Raw genomic sequence first — 23,326 nt, forward strand, 5'->3', positions numbered from 1 at the left:
GATGTTGGAGTTTATTATTAAGGATGAGGCTTCAGGGTGTTTGGAAGCACATGATAAAATAGGGCAAAGCCAGCATAGTTTTCTAAACGGGGAAATCTTACCTGACAAATCTGTTGGAATTTTTGAGGCAATAACAGGCAGAATGGACAAAGGTGAGTCAGTGGATGTTGTTTATTTAGATTTTCAGAAGGCCTTTGACAAGATGTCACTCATGAGGCTGCTTACCAAAATAAGAGTCTATGGGATTATGGAAAAGCTACTAGAAAGGATGGAAGATTGGCTGACTGGTAAGAGGCAAAGGGTAGAAGTACAGAGGGCCTTTTCTGGTTAGTTGTTGGTGACTATTGGTGTGCAACAGGAGTCAGTGTTGGGTTCATTTAGTTTCACATTGTACATTTCATTCTACATTGTGACCAAGTTAGTGGACAATATGAAGATATGTGGAGGGGCACTTAGTAGTGCAGAAGGTCTCTGCAGAAGGACTTAGACTGAAGGAATGGGCAAAGAAGTGGCAGATGGAATATAATGTAGCAAAATGCATGGTCATGCAATTTGCAGAAGGAATAAAGGCATGGACTATTTTGTAAATGGGAGAAAATCAAAAAATCAAAGGTGCAGATAGAGGGGCTTCGGAATCCTTGTACAAAACTCTCCCTAAAGGTTAACTTGAAGGTTGATTGAGTGGTGAGAAAAGGAATTGCAATGTTAGCATCCATTTCAGGAGGACTAGAATACAAAAGCAAGTATGCAATCCTGAAGCTTTACAAGGTATTGGTCAGACCACACTTGGGAGTATTGTTAGCAGTTTTGGGCCCCTTATCAAAGAAAGGGTGTGCTGGCACAGGAGAGTTCAGAGGAGGTTCACAAGAATGAAAAGTTTAACATATGAGGAACATTTGATAGCTCTGAGCCTGTATTCACTGGAGTTCAGGAGAATGAGGGGTAATCTCATTGAAATGTATTGAATATTGAAAGGTATGGATAGAGCGGATGCAGAAAGAATGGTTCCTCTAGTGGAGGAGTCTAAGATTAGAAGGCACACCCTCAGAATTCAGGGATGTCCATTTAGAACAAAGATGAGGAAACATTTCTTTAGCCAGAGGGTGGAGACTTTGTGGAATTCTTTGCCACAGATGGCTGTGCAGGCCAAGTCATTGGGTATATTTAAAGTTGAGGTTGATAGGTTCTTGAATAATTGGGGCCTCAAAGGTTGTGGGGAGAAGTAGGAGAAAGGAGATTGTAAGGAATAATAAATTAGTCATGGGATAAATGGCCTAATTCTCTCCAAGATCTTATGGTCTTTTGGACAAAGTGGTCTCCCAATCTGCATTGGGTTTCACTGATGTAGTGGAGACCACATCTGGAGTGAAGTGTACAAGTGCTGGATATGAATCAGCAAAGGAGGTGAAAATGGGAGTCATTAGAGAAGTGAGAGGTGAATGGCTGTTGGAAGTGGGTGAAGCCTGTACTTTTATTCTTTTTGATATAAACTCCAAGATATGTTAACATCACAACAAGTGTAAAGAGACAGAATTAGAAAATTGACCAGGTTGTCAATTCCTTGCAAAGTTGAACATCTTGATAAAGAAAAAATGCATAACTTTTTTTAAAGAATGAAAATACTTATAAACCAGGCCTCATCCGTAATGTAAAAAAGGTGTTTTCTGAGACTATCAAAATAAAATGCAAGCTGGAGGACTAAAATCCTTGGAAGGGGAGGTTTTCTCAGCCACTTAAGACAAATCAATGGAAAAATACTTTTCACTCTTTGTAAGCAATTGGCTCTGCAAAATTTCAACAGTCTGATTTAAGTCCAATTTGATATTGCACTCGCAACATTAGAAATTAAGTGGGCACTATGGTCTAGTTTTAACTTTCTTGCAGGTGATCATTTCCACATATCTAACCCTTCATGTTAGTGCAGAATTTTTAAGTATCTTCCACAATTCATAGAGCACGCTGCAACTAAAGGTAAGCACAAATTTGAACAGTGAGCTGCTAAGATATGCATTCATTGGTGCTTCAAGTGGCAGTCCAATTTTCTACAAGCTATTATTCAAGATTGTGGTAGGGCAAGACTAATCACTCAGGCTGGATTAGGGATCTTGGGGCAAGAGGTGGAGATGTCTTCATGAATTGGGCATCTACTACCAGTGAGTCTTCAGAGACACCATAAGCTCACCTGATTTCTTGGATGAGAACATATATTGTCAGATTCAGGTTTTCCAAGGCTGTCCACTTTAACCAACGGTTCCCAAAATGGGCTAGCATCACGTTAGTGGCATCTTACTCATTACAATACAGCACCTCCACTTGGACTACAAACAGCAGCCACCTGAAAGCACAAGGGAGATGGCATCCAAGGTATCTCTGCAAGCTCTTGGGAGGACAAGCAAACCAATATCAGTGTCCAGGACAACATTTTCAATTTGTTTCAATGGGCAGGGTCCAGCACCTTTTCCACCTACCGAGATCAATTCCACAAGGGATTCTGTTCTCCATCATAAACAGGCCAGGCTGAGGGCTGATTGCAAATCTGGCCAAAGATTATTTACAATAATACTAATTGTAGGTCCCATAGCCTGCACTTTCAGCAGTCCTAAATATTGTTCCATTTTCTGTACTATTTTCTCTATTCTCCTAGACTCACCTCTACGTTGTTGTGTCTCCATAATCTTTGACCAATTAGCCTTTTTAGGAAAGGCAGTATATGATGCATTATACATAGTTTTATAAAATCTTCATTTGGCATGGTGGCATTCCTGGCCTGGCACTATTATGATCGATATACACCACTTGGTTCCCCCACTGCCCCAGCAAGGAAACACCTTAAGGGGAACACGCACACCAGGAACTGATCCCGGTTGATCCGATTGTCCTTCCTGATCGTAACCTTGACCAATGTTCAATGCACTCCATATTTCCATATCATACTGAGACTTGGAAGGATGTGGTTTGGGTTTTTGAGGTTGCTGAGTGACAGGTTATTCAGGATAAACTGATCGAACATCCACTGGGATTTGGTTTGCTGAATTGGAGGAGTTTTAGGACTAGGTGACGTCACTCCTCAACTTTGTGTTTGGGGAGACATATATAGAGGAGGAGCGAAATTCCAATCATCATCCTCCTTGGGAGCAGCCAATGCCATAGTAGCCAACCTTCCCTTCCTTCTTCTCCAGTTTTCTAAGCTCACTGGCATTTATACTAGAGCCTGCTTTTCTCATGATGCTATTGATTCTTTCTCCCAGTCCTCAAACACTGGCCATCTCAAACACTGAATTCTTCTCTTAAAAGGGTCCCTTTTCTCCAATACAATTTTTAATTGCTGAATCTTATCCCAATTTAAAGACCCATCTGGTGGGAAGGTTTTGTCAGTATCCCTTGTGAATTGAACCCATCTAGACAGTTCTTCCACTAATCCCTTCCCATAATTATTAAACATATATCATGCTTATTTGCGACAGGGAAGGACCCCCCCTTGTCCCATTACTACCAATTTCTAGTCTCTCCTCCGCAACCTACTTTTTGACCTTCTCTTATTCGCTACAGCATCATGTAGGGATTAAACTTATGAGCTCAGTTTCCACAAATTTCACTCTTTCTTACCGATACCGTTGCATCCCATAACAAGCTTTGTTCACAGCAATAAATAACTAAAGTGAATGAAGGAAATGATTGAAAAATAAAATCTTTAAAAAGTGTTGACTTTGCCAGCTACACCAGGAGCCCCCAGAACTGCAGTGAAATCCAGACTTTCTTGATGCTCTACAGGTCCACTTGGACAGTTCTCAGAATAAGAAGAATTAAGTAAAGTCCCATCTCTTTCCATCAGGTTTGATATTTCTTGAGTGGAGTTTTTAGGGGGCGGGGGGTGTTGTCAACTAATGAATTATACAGGCTAATCAATTAGAAGTAACAATTGATCTGCTTTACCAATGCAAATTCCAAAACATGTCTGAGTTACATTCCTTCTTTCAGAGAGGTTGAGGTAACAAGTAAAGGCATATCTGAGTATTGCCAGCCACTGCCTGAGAAAGTAATGACTAACTGCACATTACACAATTTTTGGAGATAGGAGTATTCCTGATGGGCTAGGGCATACAGTACTGTGCAAAACTTTTAGGTGTATATATAACACACCCTAACTATATATGTGCCCAAGACTTTTGTGCAGTACTGTATTTGTCAATGTGGAGTGGAGAGCAAGTTTGTTAATCTGGCAGGAACAAAGGATGTTGAGAATGGTGAGGGTGGAGTGGTGTGGGAGGAATATGGGACAGGTGGCAGAGGAGGAGCGCCGGGGGTGGAGGAGTGTTGTGGGTGCAGACATACCCAGCCCTGAGACACCAGGCAAGGTCATTCGATTCCAAACAATTTATTTATTGATCACTACGGAATGTCCGTCTGATGTTTTCCACTCTCAGTCCACAATAGAAACTTATATCAGAATTAGGTTTATCATCACTCACATATGTCATGAAATCTGTTTTTTTTGTGGCAGCAGTACAGTGCAATACATAAAATTACTACAGTACTGTGCGAAAGTTAGACACCCTAGCAATATAAATGTGCCTAAGATGTTTGCACCATACTGTAGAACTACTCATCTGGAACGTAGCAAGCAATGCATTGCTGCTATGTTTCTGACCACAACATAAGCACAAACATTATAATGGTTTCATCAAAAAAGTGTTGAGCTGATACAGCACAGATGATGTTAAATTATGTGTATGAGTGAATGTCTGCACAGTAGCTTTGAGAGCGTGATATCCAGCAGTTGAATACAAAATTATTTAGTGTAATGAGGAATTCTCGTTTATTCAGGGGAGCATGTGGCCATGACAACCATTCACAATTATCAATAAACTAAGATTTGGCTGAGAACATGCTAGAAAGAATTTAAAGAAAGATGTCTGTTCTTGTGGATGATAAATGGCAGTGCAGACTGCTTGCACCAACCTACCCCCTAAACTTCACCTTGCATGCAATAAATGCATAATAATGGGGAGTTGCAGAATTTTGATGTCCAAGAATGATGATGATACACCCAAGTTAGGATAGTCTGGACATAGAAGAAAATTTGGGAGTGACCATGTATTTGTACCTTGTGCCCTTGTCCTTCTAACTGGTGGTGAATATAAGTTTGAGGAGTATTGTCAAAAAGGAACACTTGCAATTACAAACCTTCAAGCATGATGATCTCAAACAACCAATGAACTTTGACAACTACAGTAAGGGTGGCTTCCACTTCGCATACAGTAAGGTTCCAAAAATATCATTAATAATAACCATATAATTCTTTTTTGCCAGTGAAAGACTCCTTCAATATGATCCTGTATTGTAGACCTAAAGTATACGTTCAGGTATCTGGAATGGGACCTAAACCTAAAAACTCGTGCTTCATTTTGTTGTTGCCAGTGAACAATAGCTACTACCAAAATAAAATCCAGAATAAATGGGGGAAATAGCAATTTTTTTTCTATTACTATTGGTGCTGTTAATCTGTAATGTATCCTAGAGCTAGGATACATTGTATTTACCACTGGACATCACGGAGGGATGGATATTTTGCACTGTGGATGAGCTGGTGTGTATGAATATTTTGTCCCGAAACTACACAAATTCCCATCATACATACGTGGAGTTAGGAGAGTCATTCACTACAACAGTGTCCAGCCTGTTTCAGAGACCATTATGTTTATCTGATTGATTCTATTGGCCATCATACAGGATGTGTGTATATCTGATGGTGTGGTTAATACCGATGGATGCTCCACAGAACAAGTACATTTCATCCAAATATGGTTTATGTGTCAAAAATTATAAATTTAATTGAATTTCAGACAATTAACAACCAGAAAGAAAGAACATGGTCAAATGAGCTGAAGGATTGAGTCCTAAAACATAGCCTCAGTTCCTTGCTGTGATATCCCAAGGCTTCCAATTGTATCCTGATCGACTTTCAACAAATGTAACCATTTTTAATTCAAGTAAACCTTGAAGAATAGCTTGTCAGCTCTTCATCCCAATAACTCTTACAGACTTTATACTCAAGTTCCATTTGTGATATAGCAGTTGATTGTTATTTTGATTTCTGGGCTGTTACCTATCACCCATGACATTCAATTATTTTGTCCATATATGGTCCAAGGCTATAATAAAATCTGTAAGAAGACATCCCAACAAGGGTTTAGTGAACAAATTGCAAGACTAAAGGACTGCCATTCTCAGCAGCCTAAAATCTTGCAAGTTCATCAAATTGTTTGAATGACATTTCACCATTGCATGTTCCACAACAGATAAGATTCTCTAAGTAAACATAAGTTTGCTTTCTGACTGCTGTTACTTCTGAGCAGGTTTAGATGTGTTTTTATACTGACGTGTACTTTCTGGCAAAGGCATGAACCCTGCAGGTTTTTTTTCCTGTCAGCTGGTTCAACATGCAAAATTTTAAAGTGACTTTTGCTTAAACACAGATTGATTCAAATATATATACTTCAAGTTTTGTATTCATCAATTTTAAATTGTTCCATGAAAAGTTTAAAAATGAACCCATCTGCAACTAGCTAACACAGGATAATGCTAACTATATACATCAGTGTGATCACTTTCACATTAGTGCAAATTAAAATTTATATTCAGATTTATGAAATACTTAAAATAACGTTTAAGGCTCACATTATGATCAATTTTACTTCTACACAAAAGGTCTGCTCTCTACTCATTCAGTATAACAAAAATTGCACTTAAATAAATTACATTTATATAGCAGCTCTAATAGAATGAAACATCCCACAAGACAATGCAGAAAATGTCCTTAACTGCTCCAAAGCCATCAGAAGATAAAGCGAAGAATGGGGATGGCAAACTTTAAATAAATATGCATGTTTTAAAGAAAGTTTTGAAGGAGAAGGAATTTCTGAAAGTGAAAGTTAGGTAGCCAAGGGTTAATTATAGTAACATTAGTCAATCAGTAATTAAATAACTCTGGGATTTATTATACAAATAGGTGAAATAGGGACAAGAGCGTGGAATGTTGATAGCTTGGAGACCTTGAATAAGTATAGGTTATCTGGGAGAATGATAGGGTTGAAAGAGACGGTCGGGGAATGTGGAAGAGGTTGGCACCTTTACAAATATATCCATAATAGGTAATAGGTTGTAAGGTACAGGAGTATTGGGAAAAAGGTTACAGGGCATGCTGAGTAAAAAGGTGAGGGTAGGAGGTGGGAGCAAATGACCAAAGAACAGTGGTCTCAGTTCAAGGAAAATATTTGTGCTCGGGTGAGTGCAGTATTAGGGCCAGAATGGGGTTTTTATTCCAGATGGTTCAATGTTTAGTCAGTGGTTTAGAAACGGTGAGAAGATTAGGTGTGCCAGTTACAGCAGATATCTATATTGGAAGGCAGGATGGTACAATCTAAAGTAAATGACCCTGTAGAGAACAGTGCCAAGGAAGCAGGTTGTTTATCAACATAACAGTAAATATGCTTCACAAATACAGTCTAGTTGTCAAAACTGCTTTGAGATATTGAGATTTAAATCCATGATGGTCATAAATAAAATTCATCATGCAAGATTGTTGTACTAAAAACAGTTATGGCCGGCCAGTAGTGTAGTGGCATCTGCACCGGACTTCGAAGTGAGTGGTCCTAGGTTCTAATTCAGCCGGCTCCTTGCACTCTTTCCATCCGTTCTGGGTTGAGCATCAAGCTAGCAACTTGGCCTTGTATAAAACAGCCACAAGGCCCAACAAGGAACAACAAAAACAAACAATGATGCCTTGACCCCTTCCATATAGTTACTATGTGCATTCATTCATGAGGAAGGGCAAAAATCAGTAATGAACATGTACAGAAAATTGGTTACACTTGAGTACAATACTTGGGTCCACGTATTCTTACAGGAAAATGTCAGTTTGTCTGACATCACTTGCAGTAATCCCTCACTCCAACTTGGTTTTAGCCTCTGTGGTTTTGCAGAACTTTGAGCGAATAGAAATCATATGTAAAATAGCCAGCAACGCCAAGACTGCCCCGAGCATCGGTGGACCACATATGCTCACCTCCTGAACAAGTCCAGAGAGCAACGGGGCAAGTATGCGAGCAACCGCAGTCACTGACTGTCCAGCTCCCATCAGCGTGCCTCTGGCCTGCCTCTCTGTCCTGCTCAGTTCCACAACAGTGACGCACATACGGCCAGTAGCAGTTGAAAACCCTAGTAAAGTTGTGCACAGTACAATGACCTGAATGGATGTAGCAAAAGAGTAAACTGCCATAGTGCAGCAGGTGAGGATGCTGGAATGCAAGAGCAATAAGGAAGTGTTATTGTTGTACAGTCGAGCAACAGAGCCTGCTATAAAACCCGACAGGGCTCCCATTATTCCACCATAACTGATGAGATATCCTATTAGGCTTGGTGGCACACTAAATCTTTCTTCAATGGCCAGAACAAAATTGCTGAAATACAGGAGGTTAGCTAGAGCCATCAGAAATCTTACCAGAAAGACGTCCCATAAATTAGAACAGACAAGTCCTTTTATCTTTAGTCCCACAGATATACACTGACTCCAGAAAGGATCTGATGCTTTGTGTCTCGCTACTCCATTGCTTGCTGTGTCCAACAGTTTCCTGTTGTCTTCTTTACTGAGACTAGTGCATGTGCTTTCACAACTGGTTTCTGTCCTTAAATGCAATTCTTTTGTTGGAATGTACAACCGTTCTTTGTAAGGCAACCAACAGACTACACCTATAATGGAAAAACATGAGAATAAAGACAAAATACACTACTGGAATCTCAATAAGTCAATTTATACACTTACAGCAGTCCTCAGATACAGATAGATATCACATCAGAAGGTAAAGAAGAGAAAATCTGAGCAACACACACAAAATGCTGGAGGAACTCAAAAGGCCAGCCCCCATCTATGGAAAAAAAAAGTACAGTCAATGTTTCGGGCCGAAACCCTTCAGCAAGTGGGTTGCTGCTGAAGGGTTTCAGCCCGAAATGGCAACTGTACTTTTTCATAAATGCTGCCTGGCCTGCTGAGTTCCTCCAGCATTTTGTGTGTGTTGCTCACATCAGAAGATGCCGAACCCTGAACAATTACAGCAAGTGAAGGCCATAAGACCTTTTTTAGGATAGGTGAATGCAGATTTGTGGTTGTACTGGTTACTACAAAAGGACATGGGTCCAATGTCAAGTGGTGAATAAACACTCTGCCATCAGTTTTAATGTGAAATAGAGATTCAGAGACAAACGGCTAAGAGTTTCTTCAGAAATGCAGTGCAGTTTCACCTGTCCACAGTACAGTGAATATGATTTTCAATATACTCTAGACCAGGGATTCCCAACCTTTTTTATGCCACTGACTAATACCATTAAGCAAGGGGTCCATGGACCCCAGGTTGGGAACCCTTGCTCTAGACATACAAATCCACAGTGGGGGCCCCATTAGTATGTCAACAGTTACCTTTGAAAGTGTATCAACTCAGCCAGACCCCAATACTAATTTGATACAGTGAAACAACTATAGAGAAAATGTTGGAAGTACTCTGCATCTGTGGGAAGAGAAAAAGAGCTCATGTTTCAGGTAGAAGACCCTTTGATAGAACCGGGAAGGAGCTGAAAGAAGTCTGTTAAACTGAAGAAAGGGTGAGGGAGGATGAGTCTCTGATAGGGTAAAACCAGGGTGACTATGGAGAAAAGCCGTAAAAAGGGTTATCTGCTCAATAAGTGACTGGGAGCAGCAAGTGAGTGGAAACAGACAAAAGAGGTTTATTTAGTTGAACCCTAAATATTTTGAGGAAATTATGTCAAGGGTCTTACCGGACCAACAATTGCAAGAGAAAGGTTAGAAGTGATGACTTTATTTGAGAATATGCACGATGAATATACCATGTTACACACAGTGGAAACATACCTGCATTAAGCAAGAAAATGAAACAGCAAATGAAGCATGTTATGTAGAAACCTCCATCCAGCTCAACAAGATACCCACTTAGTATTGGGCCCAGGATGAATCCAACACTGGAAGCTGCACAGAACCTTCCAATTACATGTGGGCGTTTATACCCAGGAACCAGGTCTGAGAGAAGAGCTTTTAAAATAGTCTGTGTATGCTTGAAGATACCTGGAAAGTACACAAAACATCAAGACAACGGATAGCATAGTACTAACTGATACAAGATGACAATTCTGTCTGACAACTGTCTATATATTGGATGCAGATCTACAGGTTCAATAGTAAGTGTAGTGAGATGTCTATCTAGGACAAGATCTGAGTGCAGCCCAGACCAGTCAGAAAACAAGTAATAACTAAAGATTTCCTGGTATTTATTAAGGACTTGATACACTATATATTGTAAGCTAGGGAGATTATTCAATGAAATGAAATACTTACAGCATGCTCATGTAGAAGTATACGATAAGGATAGCTATAGGAATCAGTTACTGGAAAACTCTTGCAACTCTTATGTAACCTGGGGTCTGCCTGTACTTTTTCCTCACATTGTACTTCTCAGAATGTACAATGTACTTATCGGGTACATCTGTAGACATTCCTCTATTAGTTTTTAGATACAATCTCAAGAAAATTCCTTGAATGACCCATGCTTTACAGATTGGTTTAGTCAGTTGATTTTTCTCAGGTGCTCTGTCCTCAACTGTTTTTTGTAATTTCAAAATATATTGCACAATGAGATTTCATCTCTTAAGTGGATCATTGCTAATACAATATCTTAATCTAAAAGAACAATTCTTCAATGAAAGCAGATCTGAAATTTAGAGTGCACCTTCACCAATCCTGTTTCTTTAGCCTGTCTTCAGTTATGTTTCCTGCTGTGGGTGCAGTTTCATTTTTCAGCATTGTCCTTTCAAGCTGAGGATGTGGTTTTGTGTGGTGTTTCTTTAGACAACAGTTCCCCCGTATTAATATAAAAGGAAATGAACTGGTTAGCAACGCTCCCTCTATTTTTTTTTTTACAGCTACTCTGAGCAGGAAATTTTTACAAGTCCTGAAAACTGAGTGGCACTTTAATTTTTTTTGTAATATGCATTCCACGAATATTTAGAAGGAAAACTGAAAAATCATATTCTTTTGATTAACACTTAGCTACTGACTTCCATTCTGGTGTTTACTGTTACAATTTGTAACTGAAACACTGATAATGTAAGTATGTTGAAGCTCTAAAATGTTTCAAAGTGCAAGTTGTGGTACCTTTATTATTTAGAAAATGTATGGATTATTAAGATATAATTAATATACTGGGAATTTCACAATTATATTAGCATACTTTCAAAATTATGTTAACATTATACATATATAAGAAAATTCCTGCTGCATGGCACCAAAGGCTCTGTGCACAGTTACAACTGAGCAGCTTAGAGGAATGGTATTGATCAGAAATGTAGAGATTTCTGCCTGCTGTGGAATGTGTTTTGGGCTACCCACATAGGCAGGTGAGGGATTTGTAAGCACAATTACCACAGGCCTGGCAAGAATCCACTCATGCAAATCAAATCACAGCTGGATTGTGACTAAGAAACGGCAACAGGAAGAACACAAAACAGCACAATCATAACATGCAGGACATAAGGCACATCTTTGAAACTAATTAGTTGTGATGCTTCGTCACACCTTCCTTTCATGGGTTTTGAAAATAAGTTGCAAAGAGCTAAGAATGTAATGAAAAAGGAGCCTATTTTATAAATTATCTTTCACCTCTCTATACAGTTCGACTATGTGGTTTACAAAATTCAATGACATAATCTATTCAGTTTCTGACTATTCATGATATGGACTAACGTACCATCAGATTTACACAGTTTGCGGTTTGTAGAAGTTACCATTTTGAGACTAAAAGTCAGAATAACTATCATAACTTGCTCACTGTGTGTGAAATGGAAACACACATGTAAATTAACATGATGTGTGAGCAATTTTATATTTCATTTTTGTGAAATACAGTTCCATTAACTTCAAAGGCTAAATGTGGTGTGCCGCACATTCAACTTTGAAGAATCACACTGATTTAAAGAAACAAGCAGTTTAAAATCAAAATTTCCATTACACTATTGGACTCACTGTCACAACTTACAAGCTATTAAATCCTCTTTATCTCCAAACTATCTAAAGAAAAGAAACAGTTCCTCATGGACTGGGTAGGTCAAAAGGCCTGTTTCTGTGCTGTAGTATTTTATGACTCTATTACATGCATAGGGCAAATAGTTTGCAGACAATGAAGTTTTATGATGACATTACAAGCTTACCTGTGGGAATCCTAGCCAGTGTAACCAAACAGATATTACTGGAGAAACCTAGCAGGCCATAGCTAAATCCACTAAGAATCAAGGTGACCAATAATATGCTCTGTCTTCCGACAACATCGCTCCAGGAACCCTAAGCAAATAGAAATAGAAATTTAACTGCTTATAATTTAAATTAATGTCTTGTACTTAAATAGATGATAGTTTCCTCACTGTGAATATGACTTTAAGTTTCAAGAAATACAAGCTCCTGTGAGGCTGGTCCCGAATGAGAGTGGCCAGCAATTAAGGAACAAACTATGAACTGATGATGGCTATGTTCATTTACTACCCGTACTCCATCACTGGAGTTATACATTAAGGAAAAAATAGATCAGTTTAAATCAAATATTCATAGCTTGTAATGATAATCTTTCAACATCTTGAATAAAGTTTTCAGCAATGCTTTCTCACTAGCAGTACAATGTTTGTTTGAGAAACAGTGGCTTATCAATGGGGCCCTCTGCTGGCTAGCTGACAACTTACAATACCTGAGAACAGCTACATTAAACATACATGTCAGAACTCTTAAGCAGTAACAGTAAATAAATATATGAAAAGGAAGAATAAGAGGTATAGTTTGAATGTTATTGCGTGTAGACTGAGGGGTATTGAGTGTTATGAGCTTAAATCCTTGAACGTGGAAGTATATTTTGGGAAAGTGATTACTAAAATATCTGCGATTCATGAACAGAAACACAGATTATAAATCCAGGCAAGTTAGATTCGAACTGTACTAATACCAATTAGGCCACATCTAAAATACTGTGTTCGATGCTGATTGACACACGTTAGGGATAATGTCAAGGCTCCACTCAGAAAAGATCTGTCCCCAGCTGTGTCCTGGATGTGTTAGTTGGAATTCAGACAACACATTTCACTGGTATGTTTCAATATACATGTGACAAAAAAAACTTGAATCTTAATTGAATATTTCGAGAGGTCAGAGATTTCAGCAAAAATCTTAAAATGAAGAAATAGGGTGGTTTTAGAGCTAATAAAGATTGAGAGGTGAGGTGTACAGGATTATGAATGATTACATTGGGAAAACAGAAATGCAGATTTAAAGTTTTAGACAATAAAAACAAAAGAGATATGGGCCTCTCATAAGGATGATGAAACCAGAAGGACCTTGATATGCACCTCAGAACAATTTCTGAGTCTTATAGGAAAGAATGGGGAAATTGGTTTGATGGAATTGAGCTCATCAGGCAGTGATGGCTTAGAGAGATTTGTCATTGCTAGAGTTAACTTCTGCTCGAGCAAGGAGCTGGACCTGCTGTAATTTACCAACTGCCACAACAGGTCTACATTTGACGCAATCTCACTAGCTCTCTACTAAGCTTTGGACAACCTGGACACCAGCAATACCCATGCCAGGCTGATGTTTGTTGAGTACAATTCAGTGCTCAACTCATCACTACTGCAAGTGACTTCCTCATTGGGAGACCACAGTCGTTGTTACCTATAGCCCACTATTTTTCTAAGCTCCATGTACCTAGGAGTCTCATAAAAGACCCTATCGTATCCGCCTCCACCACTGTTGCTGGCAGCCCATTCCACGCACTCACCACTCTGTGTAAAAATCTTACCCCTGACATCTCCTCTGTACCTACTTCCAAGTACCTTAAAACTGTGCCCTCTCGTGTTCACCATTTCAGCCCTGGGAAAAAGCCTCTGACTATCCACACAATCAATGCCTCTCATCATCTTATATACCTCTATCAGGTCACCTCTCATCCTCTGTTGCTCCAAGGAGAAAAGGCCGAGTTCATTCAACCTATTCTCATAAGGCATGCTCCCCAATCCAGGCAACATCCTTGTAAATCTTCTCTGCACTCTTTCCATAGTTTCCACATCCTTCCTGTAGTGAAGTGACCAGAACTGAGCATAGTACTCCAAGTGGGGTCTGACCAGGGTCCTATACAGTTGTAACATTTCCCCTTGGCTCTTAAACCCAATCCCACGGTTGATGAAGACCAATGCACTGTATGCCTTCTTAACCACAAAGTCAACCTGCACAGCAGCTTTGAGTGTCCTATGGACTTGGACCCCAAGATCCCTCTGATCCTCCACACTGCCAAGAGTCTTACCATTAATACTACATTTGGCTACCATATTTGACCTACCAAAATAAATCACATCACACTCATCTGGGATGAACTCCATCTGCCACTTCTCAGCCCAGTTTTGCATCCTATTAATGTCCTGCTGTAATCTCTTACAGCCCTCCGCACTATCCACAATGCCCCCCCAACATTTGTGTCATCAGCAAATTTACTAACCCATCCCTCCACTTCCTCATCCAGGTCAATTATAAAAATCACAAAGAGTAGGGGTCCTAGAACAGATCCCTGAGGCACACCACTAGTCATCGACCTCTATGCAGAATATGATCTGTCTACAACCACTCTTTGCCTTCTGCGAGCAAGCCAATTCTGGATCCACAAAGCAAGGCCCCCTTGGATCCCATGTCTCCTTACTTTCTCAATAAGCCTTATATGGGGCACGTTATCAAATGCTTACTGAAATCCATATACACTGCACCTACTGCTCTACCTTCATCACATTCTCAAAAAATTCAATCACACATGTAAGGCACGACCTGCCTTTGACAAAGTCATGCTGACTATTCCTAATCATATTATGCCTCTCCAAATGTTCATAAATCCTGCCTCTCAGGATATTTTCCATCAACTTACCAACCACTGAAGTAAGACTCACTGGTCCATAATTTCCTGGGTTATCTCTACTCCCTTTCTTAAATAAGGGAACAATATCTGCAACCCTCCAGTCCTCCGGAACCTCGCCCGTCCCCATTGATGATGCAAAGATCATTGACAGAGGCTCAGCAATCTCCTCCCTCGCCTCCCACAGTACCCTGGGGTGCATCTTGTCCGGTCCCGGTGACTTTCCAAAAGCTCCAACACATCCTCTTTCTTAATGTCTACTTTCAAATTAATGGAAGTGTTCTGCAAAGTGGTCACCCAATATCTGGTTATTAAAGGAATTAAGGGATAAGTGGACACTGCAGGTAAATGGCACAGGAGCAAAAGGCTGGCTATGATCTTGATAAATGGTGAAGCAAGCTCAAACACACAGATGGTTTAAGATTATTTAATGTCATTATCAGTACCCAAGTGCAAAGGAGAAAAAAAAATTGTTAATCTGGATCTGATGCGGCAGAGAAAGAAACACAATAAGATAAAGAACACATAATCATTTTAAAAAGCACAATAAATAAATACACAAGATAGTTTACATACATAGATTGATTGTACATCTGTAAAGTGATGTACATCAGCATCTGTACATAAGGTAAATGACATGCTTCAATGTCTGGCAGCGATGACTCCAGGAGATTCATCATCATGGATGTGAGATGCCCCATGGGAGATTCCAATCGGGACTAAGAGGAACATATGACCAGCACCAAAGACTTCATTTTAACTGGTATTCCTTTTTCTATTCTTAGACTTGCATGGAAGGTCAGGAAAACTTAGTAGATGTGCAAAGGTATTTGGATATGTAAGTTCATGTGTTCTTCCATTGAGACATTAAAGGTACTTATCGGCAGTGACAGATTCTTTCTCTGCCTCCCTGATCATTATTACAAAGGGCAATTCTTGTAACAGGAACCTTTAATCTTTGATGTGTATCAGCTACCTGGCATTAAAGGAGGTTGAAACATTCATATAAATTTTCTATTCTGAACATAACCCAATCAGATTGGCACATCTGGGTGGAATCATGACCAAAAAGAACCACGATATTTTCACATAACGAGGCCGTTAACACCTCTCACCGGAAGGTGATTTCACAAATAAGTACATCCCCCCCCCAACTGAATGATTAAGTGTATTTAGTGGGGTAAGTTCTATTAACCGAGTAATTCAAAGTAACAATTCAATCTTTTAAAAAAATGTTAATTTCAACTTAAATTCTTGTTGCAATACCATGACAATGTGATACTTACAATTAGTAAACTGGAAAACAGTTGGAGTAGTCCATACAGAGAACCTGAAATAAAGATATACCATAAATACTGAGATTCTGCGGATACTGGAAATCCAGAGCACCACACACAAAATGTTAGAGGAACTCAGCAAGTCAGGCAGCATCTATGGAGGGAAATAAACAGTTGATGCTTTGGGCAGAGACCGTTCATCACAACTGGGTCTCAGCCCAAAAACATTGACTGTTTATTCCTCTCCAAAGATTCTGCCTGAACTGCTGAGTTCCTCCAACATTTTGTGTGTTGATGAAGATATAACATTCAGTTTTAATGAAACAAGCTGTAACTTCTGTATATCTGGACTTACTTAAAAGGAAACTACTTGATCACATTCATGCAAAAACAGATTGTGATGGGTGTGGGTGTATGAAGGGGGGGGGGGAAGAGTAAGGGGGAAGGTTGTGAGATAGAGAAGTAGCCACATATAGAACAATGGATTCCCTAGGAAGACTGGATGAATTGGGATTGAGCTTATGGACCAGATGGGACAGGTGTGCTTCCTCAGCACCTCCTCCTCCCCAAGTTAACCAGCAGACATCGTCATGATCTGGCCTTTAATCAGCCTACCTCATCTCCCAGGCTGTGAAGTGACTATGTGACTCCCTACACTCAAACTTCATGACTTTCCCTCAGATTCAGCACACACTCTGCCCCCCAGAATTTCAATCAAATTTAACACCTAGGTCATTACAATTATTCTGCAGCTTGGACTGCTGGTGCTGGGCACCATTAGGCAGTGACTGGTTGTTACGTTGCACAGCACTCGGAGTTGAGCAAGGGCCTGATGAACGTAGGGTGAAAGACCGTCAGGTGACGGAGGTGACTCAAAGATGGGAGATAACAGGAAAAAAGTAGACATCAATGCCTACTGAATGGCCAGCTATTACCATTCCGCCATCATCTTCTTCGCTTTCATGGATGAGATCACAACACTGCCTTGCACCACAGGTTGTTTTTAAACTGGAGTTTTAAAGTAAATGCCATGCTTTACCCAACAACTGGGCTGTTGCGTGTTAAGCCAGACATTAAGTAATTAGGGCGGCACAGTAGTACAGCAGTTAGCTCAACACTTTACAGTACCAGCGATCTGGGTTCAATTCCCACCACTGCCTGTAAGGAGGTTGCAAGATTCTCAATGTGACCATGTGGGTTTCCTATAGCTGCTCCCACAGTCCAAAGATGCACCAGCTGGTAGGTTAATTGGTCACTGTAAATTGCACCATGATTAGGTTAGGATTAAACTGGGGCTTGCTGGGTGGTGTAGCTCAAGGGCTGGGTGGGCCAATTCCACAATCAATAATAAATAAATAACCATCAATAGTGTCCCAGCTGCCTTGTACCTCAGGCTGCATATGAGGGTTACACATATGCAGGGTTATACATTATTTATTTATTTTTTTCTTTATTTTAAAGAACAAACATTTCTAAAGTGAATATTTACACAATATAAACATGCTTAATAACCATCTACTAAACATTTTACAAGGAATGCTGCATGAACACACTGACCTATTAGTCCTGCTACAGTTGAGCTTCCTCCAAGAAGCTTAATGTGTCGACTTAATAAAGGAACTACCAAACTCACACCAAATAAGTCCTAAGAAAGCACAGACATAATACAAATAAGTCTCACAAAGGATATCAGTATACACAAATATAAACACATCAACAAGGATTGAGAATCTGGAGTTTCAATACCTCTTTAAACCATTGCCAGCTGATACATCAAGAGTGGACAGGATCTGATTCTGATCCTCACAGAAAATTTACTGATCAAAATAATTTGAAATTAAACATTTAAAACATTAAAAAGTTGTCTTTTTGATTCTTTTTTTTTGTAAAGCTATTGAATATTGAAAAGCCTAGATGGAGTAGACGTGAAAGCAGTGAGTCTTGAACCAGAGGGCACAACGACGGAATAGAGGGATGTCCATTTACAACTGAGTTGAGGAGGAATTTCTTCAGCCAGAGGGTAGTGAATATGTGGTATTCATTGCCACAGACATCTGTGGAGGCTAAGTCATTGAGTATATTTAAGTGGAGTTCGATGTTCTTGATTAGTCAGGGTATCAAAGGTTATAAGGTGAAGGGAGGAGAGTGAGAATGGGGTTGAGAGGGTTAATAAACCATCAATGATGGAACTGCGAAGCAGACTCAATGGTCCGAATGGCCTTATTCTGTTACTATGTCTTTGAGAATCAGTAACATTTAATTATAGTTGTAAGGCATCTAAGGGAGTAAGTTCCCAGAATCTGACAGTTAGTAGTCACACACAGCCAGTTCCTCTCTGCTGGAACTGTGGGTTGGCTAAGTTAACCCCTACAGCAGGCACCAGAATTAGTGAGTTTGAGCAGCAGATCAGATCTAAGACAGTCATGCTCAACAAGAGTCTGATGTCATTGCCACCCCATCCCCAACCATCTTTATTTCTCATCTTCACTAGTTCACTTCTACAACTTACTGTTTGAGATAAAAGGAGCTGGCTTCACACTCCATTTCACATCAAGGTAATTTCAGAATCCTCCATAACCAATATGCCACTTCTTTTACTCTCTTGCCCAATTTGTTGGTTTACTTCTCCATTCCACTTCTATATGGTCTAATCAAATACTGTACCTCTGTGCGCTTAATGGATACAAAGATCTCCAATTTTAAATTTTATTTTTGTTTTACTTCATCACATTATTCTACTTTCATTACATTACCTCAGATACTCTGCTTAGCTCTGATTTTTGTTTTGCAGCTCATCTCTTTGAAAGATACTATACCCTGTAATAATTAATGCCTTAAGTAGATACATGCAAGAAACAGAAACGTTCTTGTACAAGGTAATTGTAACATTTTAGGAAGAGTTAATGACAAATAGGTCAAGTAAAACTGGTTACTTTTGGACAAACTAACTTACATAATCTTTAATTGTTTTCACTCTTTCTAAAGACAGCTAATCATTAAACATGGGGCTAAAGTGATATAAAATGCATTTGTACCCCGTAACACAGAGCCTGTAACACACTACAGAAACATGTTAGTTTGAGATTAGTGCACATCACAATGCAATAAACTTTAAATTTAGTATAGCTTTTCAATGTATTCTGTAAACATCGAATTTTAAGACATCACTGCACATATATACATGCACACACAAATACACAAACGGTATTACCTGCACTCCACACAAACATACATACACCCATATACAGTTGCAAGAAAAAGTTTATGAACCCTTTGCAATTACCTGGTTTTCTGCATTAGTTACTCATAAAATGAAGTCTGATCTTCATCGAAGTCATAACAATAGACAAACACAATCTGCCTAAACACACAAACAACTGTATTTCTCATGTCTTTATTGAACACATTACTTAATCATTCACAGTCCAGGCTCAAAAAACTATGCAAACTACTTAATAACTGGTAGAACCTCCTTTAGCAGCAATAACCTATACCAAACATTTCCTGCACAATGGCAAGGAGGAATTTTAGACCATTCCTCCATACAAAGCTGTTTCAGTTCATCAATATTTCTGGGATACCTTCCATGAACGGCCCTCTACAGGTCATGCCACAGCAAATCAATTGGTTTAAGGTTTGGACTCTGACTTGGCCATTCCAAAACATGAACTTTCTTCTTTTTAAACCATCTTTCTTGTAGTGGATATGTGAATGGACACAAGTTCTAGAGCTCTCTGCAGATCTTTTGCAGTTAACCTTGGATTCTTTTTTACTTCCTTTAACATTGCACATTGGGCTCTTGGTGTGATCTTTGCAGGAAGCCCAATATTAGGGAGAGTAGCAACAGTATTGAGTTTTCTCCATTTGTAGACAATTTCATACTGTGGAATGAAGAACACTCAGGTCTTTAGAAATGGTCTTGAAGCCTCTTCCAGCTTCATGCACCTCTACAATTCTTCATCTAAGATTCTCTGAAAGTTTTTTTGATGAAGAAATGGCGCACATAAACAGATCTTTCTTGAGAAGAGCAGGCTCTGTCAGTTTGTATGCCTTTTATTTATAAATAGGGTAGGACACATCTACACAACAACTCCAACCTCATCTCATTGATAGGAACACCTGACTTCAGATAGCTTATGTAGAAGACATTATCCCAGAGGTTCACATACTTTTTGAACCTAGACACTGATTGTTTAAATGGTGTACTCAGTATTGATGAGAAGTACAAATGTTTGTGTGTTACTAATTTAGGCAGATTGTGCTGTCCATTATTGTGACTTAGATGAAAATCAGACCATATGAGTAATTAATGCAGAAAACCAGGTAATTACAAATGGTTCACAAACTTTTTCTTGCAATTGTATTTTCACACATATTCCCGCTGCTGCCTTTAAGGAGTTTGTACTTCTCTCTGGGTGCTCTGAATTTCTCCCACAATCCAAAGACATATGGTTGGTAGGTTCATTAGTCATTGTAAATTGTCATATATTTAGGCTAGGATTAAATCAGGGGATTGCTAGGCCGGGTGGCTTGAAGAGCCTATTTCTTTCATTCTCTCCCTCTCCCCCGCACCCCCCCCCCCCCCATGATTACGTGGGTATCCTCTGGGTGTTTTGATTACCTCCCACAGTCCAAAGATATACTGGTTGGGAGGTTAATTGTAAAGTATCCTGTAATTAGGCTTGGATTAACTCAGGAGTTGCTGGGTGGCATGGCTCAAAAGGCTATAAGGACCTATTTCGGGCTGCATCTCAATAAATAAACAAACACACACACACCAATACATACACACATACATAGACTTAATTGGAATGCAAGTTGATATAATCCAAAGCAAGAAAATAATTATCCAGAAAGCAAAGAGCTGCAGATGTTGGAAAACTGAGGAACAGGTCTGTCGGCATTTGCAGGAAAAACAAACCTGGTATTTTAGGTTTAAGATATCTCACTTCTCACGCAGAAACCTACGCTTGTCTTCTGCAACAGTGGAAGGCCGCAAATAGAAATGCCATCTACCTTACGTCCCACTGATCAAAAAGGGACCACATAGAAGGTTTTTCTGAGGGTGGTGGTTGCTTGGAACAAGTTGCCAAAAGACATGGTTGGATAAGCTATAATTATGTTTAAAAGTCATGTGGATAAGTATGCAGTTAGGAAATGTCTAGGGGAATATAAGACAAATGTAAGCAATTGGGATTGGCATTGAAGGGCACCTTGAACAAGTTGGGCCAAAGTTCTGGTTTCTGTGCTGTCTAACAATGAATTTATGGATTTCCTTTGACTCGAGAAAGACAATCAGATGAGCTCCAAGAAAGGGTGAAACTTTATATATCACTTGTCTAAACCTCATACATTATGTCCTGATGTCCAAAGGAAGGAACAATTGTACTGATTATTTATATCCATCACTTGAGTGTCAAATATATTCTCTATAGCCAAAACCACCAAAAATATTCGATCACCCTTCCGAAGTTTATAACACTCTTTGCTTCTGACTTTTTGATCATTAGTGTAGTGCACAGAAATCCATCTTAAATAGTTATTTCACATCTAAAGCTGAACTCATGAAACTGCATTCTAGAGTACAGGTCAAGCAGAAAATTCTCAGTTGATTGCCTTTCTTCTCATAATTATCTTTATTACTTAAAGTTCAGAATGTCACGAGGGACAGAAATTAATTTCTTAACACTAGTCAGCTTTGAGAAATTTCTGAATCTAGGCTTTTATTTGCTATTCCTGCTCCAAGAACGAGCGAGGACAGTGGAAGTTTTAGTCAATAATCAATAAATAATGACTGCATAATTATTAAACGTGCATCTCATCATATGGGAACTTCAAATTAAAATTAAATGTAACTGTTCAAATCCAATTTGTAAATTGATTTAAAGTGCTTGCCTGGCTGAGTATTGAGACGTCCTTGAAATGTAAATAATGCTTTAACTTCCTCCTGTATATTGTTCTTCACAGTTCCCTTCGATTTGAGCAAATAAAGACTTCAAATCTCTGATCATAGTCTGTGTAAACAATACTTAACAAGGCATTTCAAGAATCATGAAGAAACTTCACGCGTTTATATTAACTGCTCATTAAATGGAAATCAATAAAAAGCAATATTAGCTTTGCCAATTGTAGAGCTGTGATGTATTGATTTAAAAAAAACTTGCATCTCTAAAGCTGTAAGGTTTGCAGTTTATTCCTACTTCAAATTTACAACCGTTCAGTAGTTATATCAGAATGTATGAAGAGTGCTTGTTTCTAGGACCAAAGATTAGAGATGCTGTTAAAGGAAGAATCTACATCCTTAATTTAAGTTCCACTTCCTGGAAGAACAGCAGCGCAAGGTGCCGTTCATTGAAGCAGAAAGGCAAACCAAGCAGTCACAAAGCAGGTGCACCTTACCAGAAAGCCGACCAGATACACACACGGTATAAGAGGCAGACGGCCGGGAGAGCGCGAACGGCGACAGCATTCCGCCTTCATTAAAGCGGCCTCCGGCCCCGGCACGGCGAACTCGCCGCCCGACGCTCGCGCTTCTCGCGGCCACCGTAACCCGGACATTCTACCGCCAGGAACTGCGCGTGCGCACTGCTCTCTCCCCGCGCCGCTGCTGTTGCGGGAGCGTAGGGACAATGAAAAGATTCAAGATTGATCAATGTCTTTTCTGTCTTACACAAGTGTAAAGGGGAACGAAATGATTGTTACTCCAAAGTCGATGCAGCACCGTAAAAAGTAATAAGATGCAGAACAGTTTAATAAAAGAACACAATAAATACTTAAGTAACTTATATATATATGGATAGATTGTATGACCATAAAGTAAATCTAGGTACGTAAAGTGGCTGACAGAAAATGATAAAGTAGTGGCTGTGGGGGAGAGGCAGTCAGGCCACGTAACCTCCTTCCTAATGGGAGTGGGACCCTTTTTGATGTTACTGGCCATTTTCTGACACCTTTCCGTATATATTGTTGTGTATTTATTGTTTCAGTAATATTTTGGTAATATTCCAAGCATATTATTTGATTAAGCATTCTTTGTTGTATACATAACGCATT

At 39.4% G+C, this 23,326-nt stretch overlaps 1 protein-coding gene across 2 annotated transcripts; it reads right to left on the minus strand.

Annotated features, from left to right (window-relative positions):
• Positions 1–4,320: 4,320 nt before the first annotated feature.
• Positions 4,321–22,823, minus strand: mfsd9 (major facilitator superfamily domain containing 9). Of its 2 annotated transcripts, XM_073043520.1 has the most exons (7): positions 22,673–22,823; positions 17,831–17,918; positions 16,283–16,326; positions 12,271–12,400; positions 9,923–10,132; positions 8,501–8,748; positions 4,321–8,297 (listed from the first exon to the last, which is right to left on the minus strand). In XM_073043520.1, the coding sequence occupies exons 1-7, from the start codon at positions 22,751–22,753 to the stop codon at positions 7,962–7,964; spliced, it is 1,137 nt and encodes a 378-aa protein (XP_072899621.1). In that variant the 5' UTR covers positions 22,754–22,823; the 3' UTR covers positions 4,321–7,961. The 2 variants fall into 2 exon arrangements, with proteins under 2 accessions (XP_072899621.1, XP_072899620.1); XM_073043519.1 differs by having other exon boundaries at positions 4,322–8,748.
• Positions 22,824–23,326: the final 503 nt, after the last annotated feature.

Source organism: Hemitrygon akajei, chromosome 4 (assembly GCF_048418815.1).
Source record: "Hemitrygon akajei chromosome 4, sHemAka1.3, whole genome shotgun sequence".
In the NCBI taxonomy this organism is placed as follows: Eukaryota; Metazoa; Chordata; class Chondrichthyes; order Myliobatiformes; family Dasyatidae; genus Hemitrygon; species Hemitrygon akajei.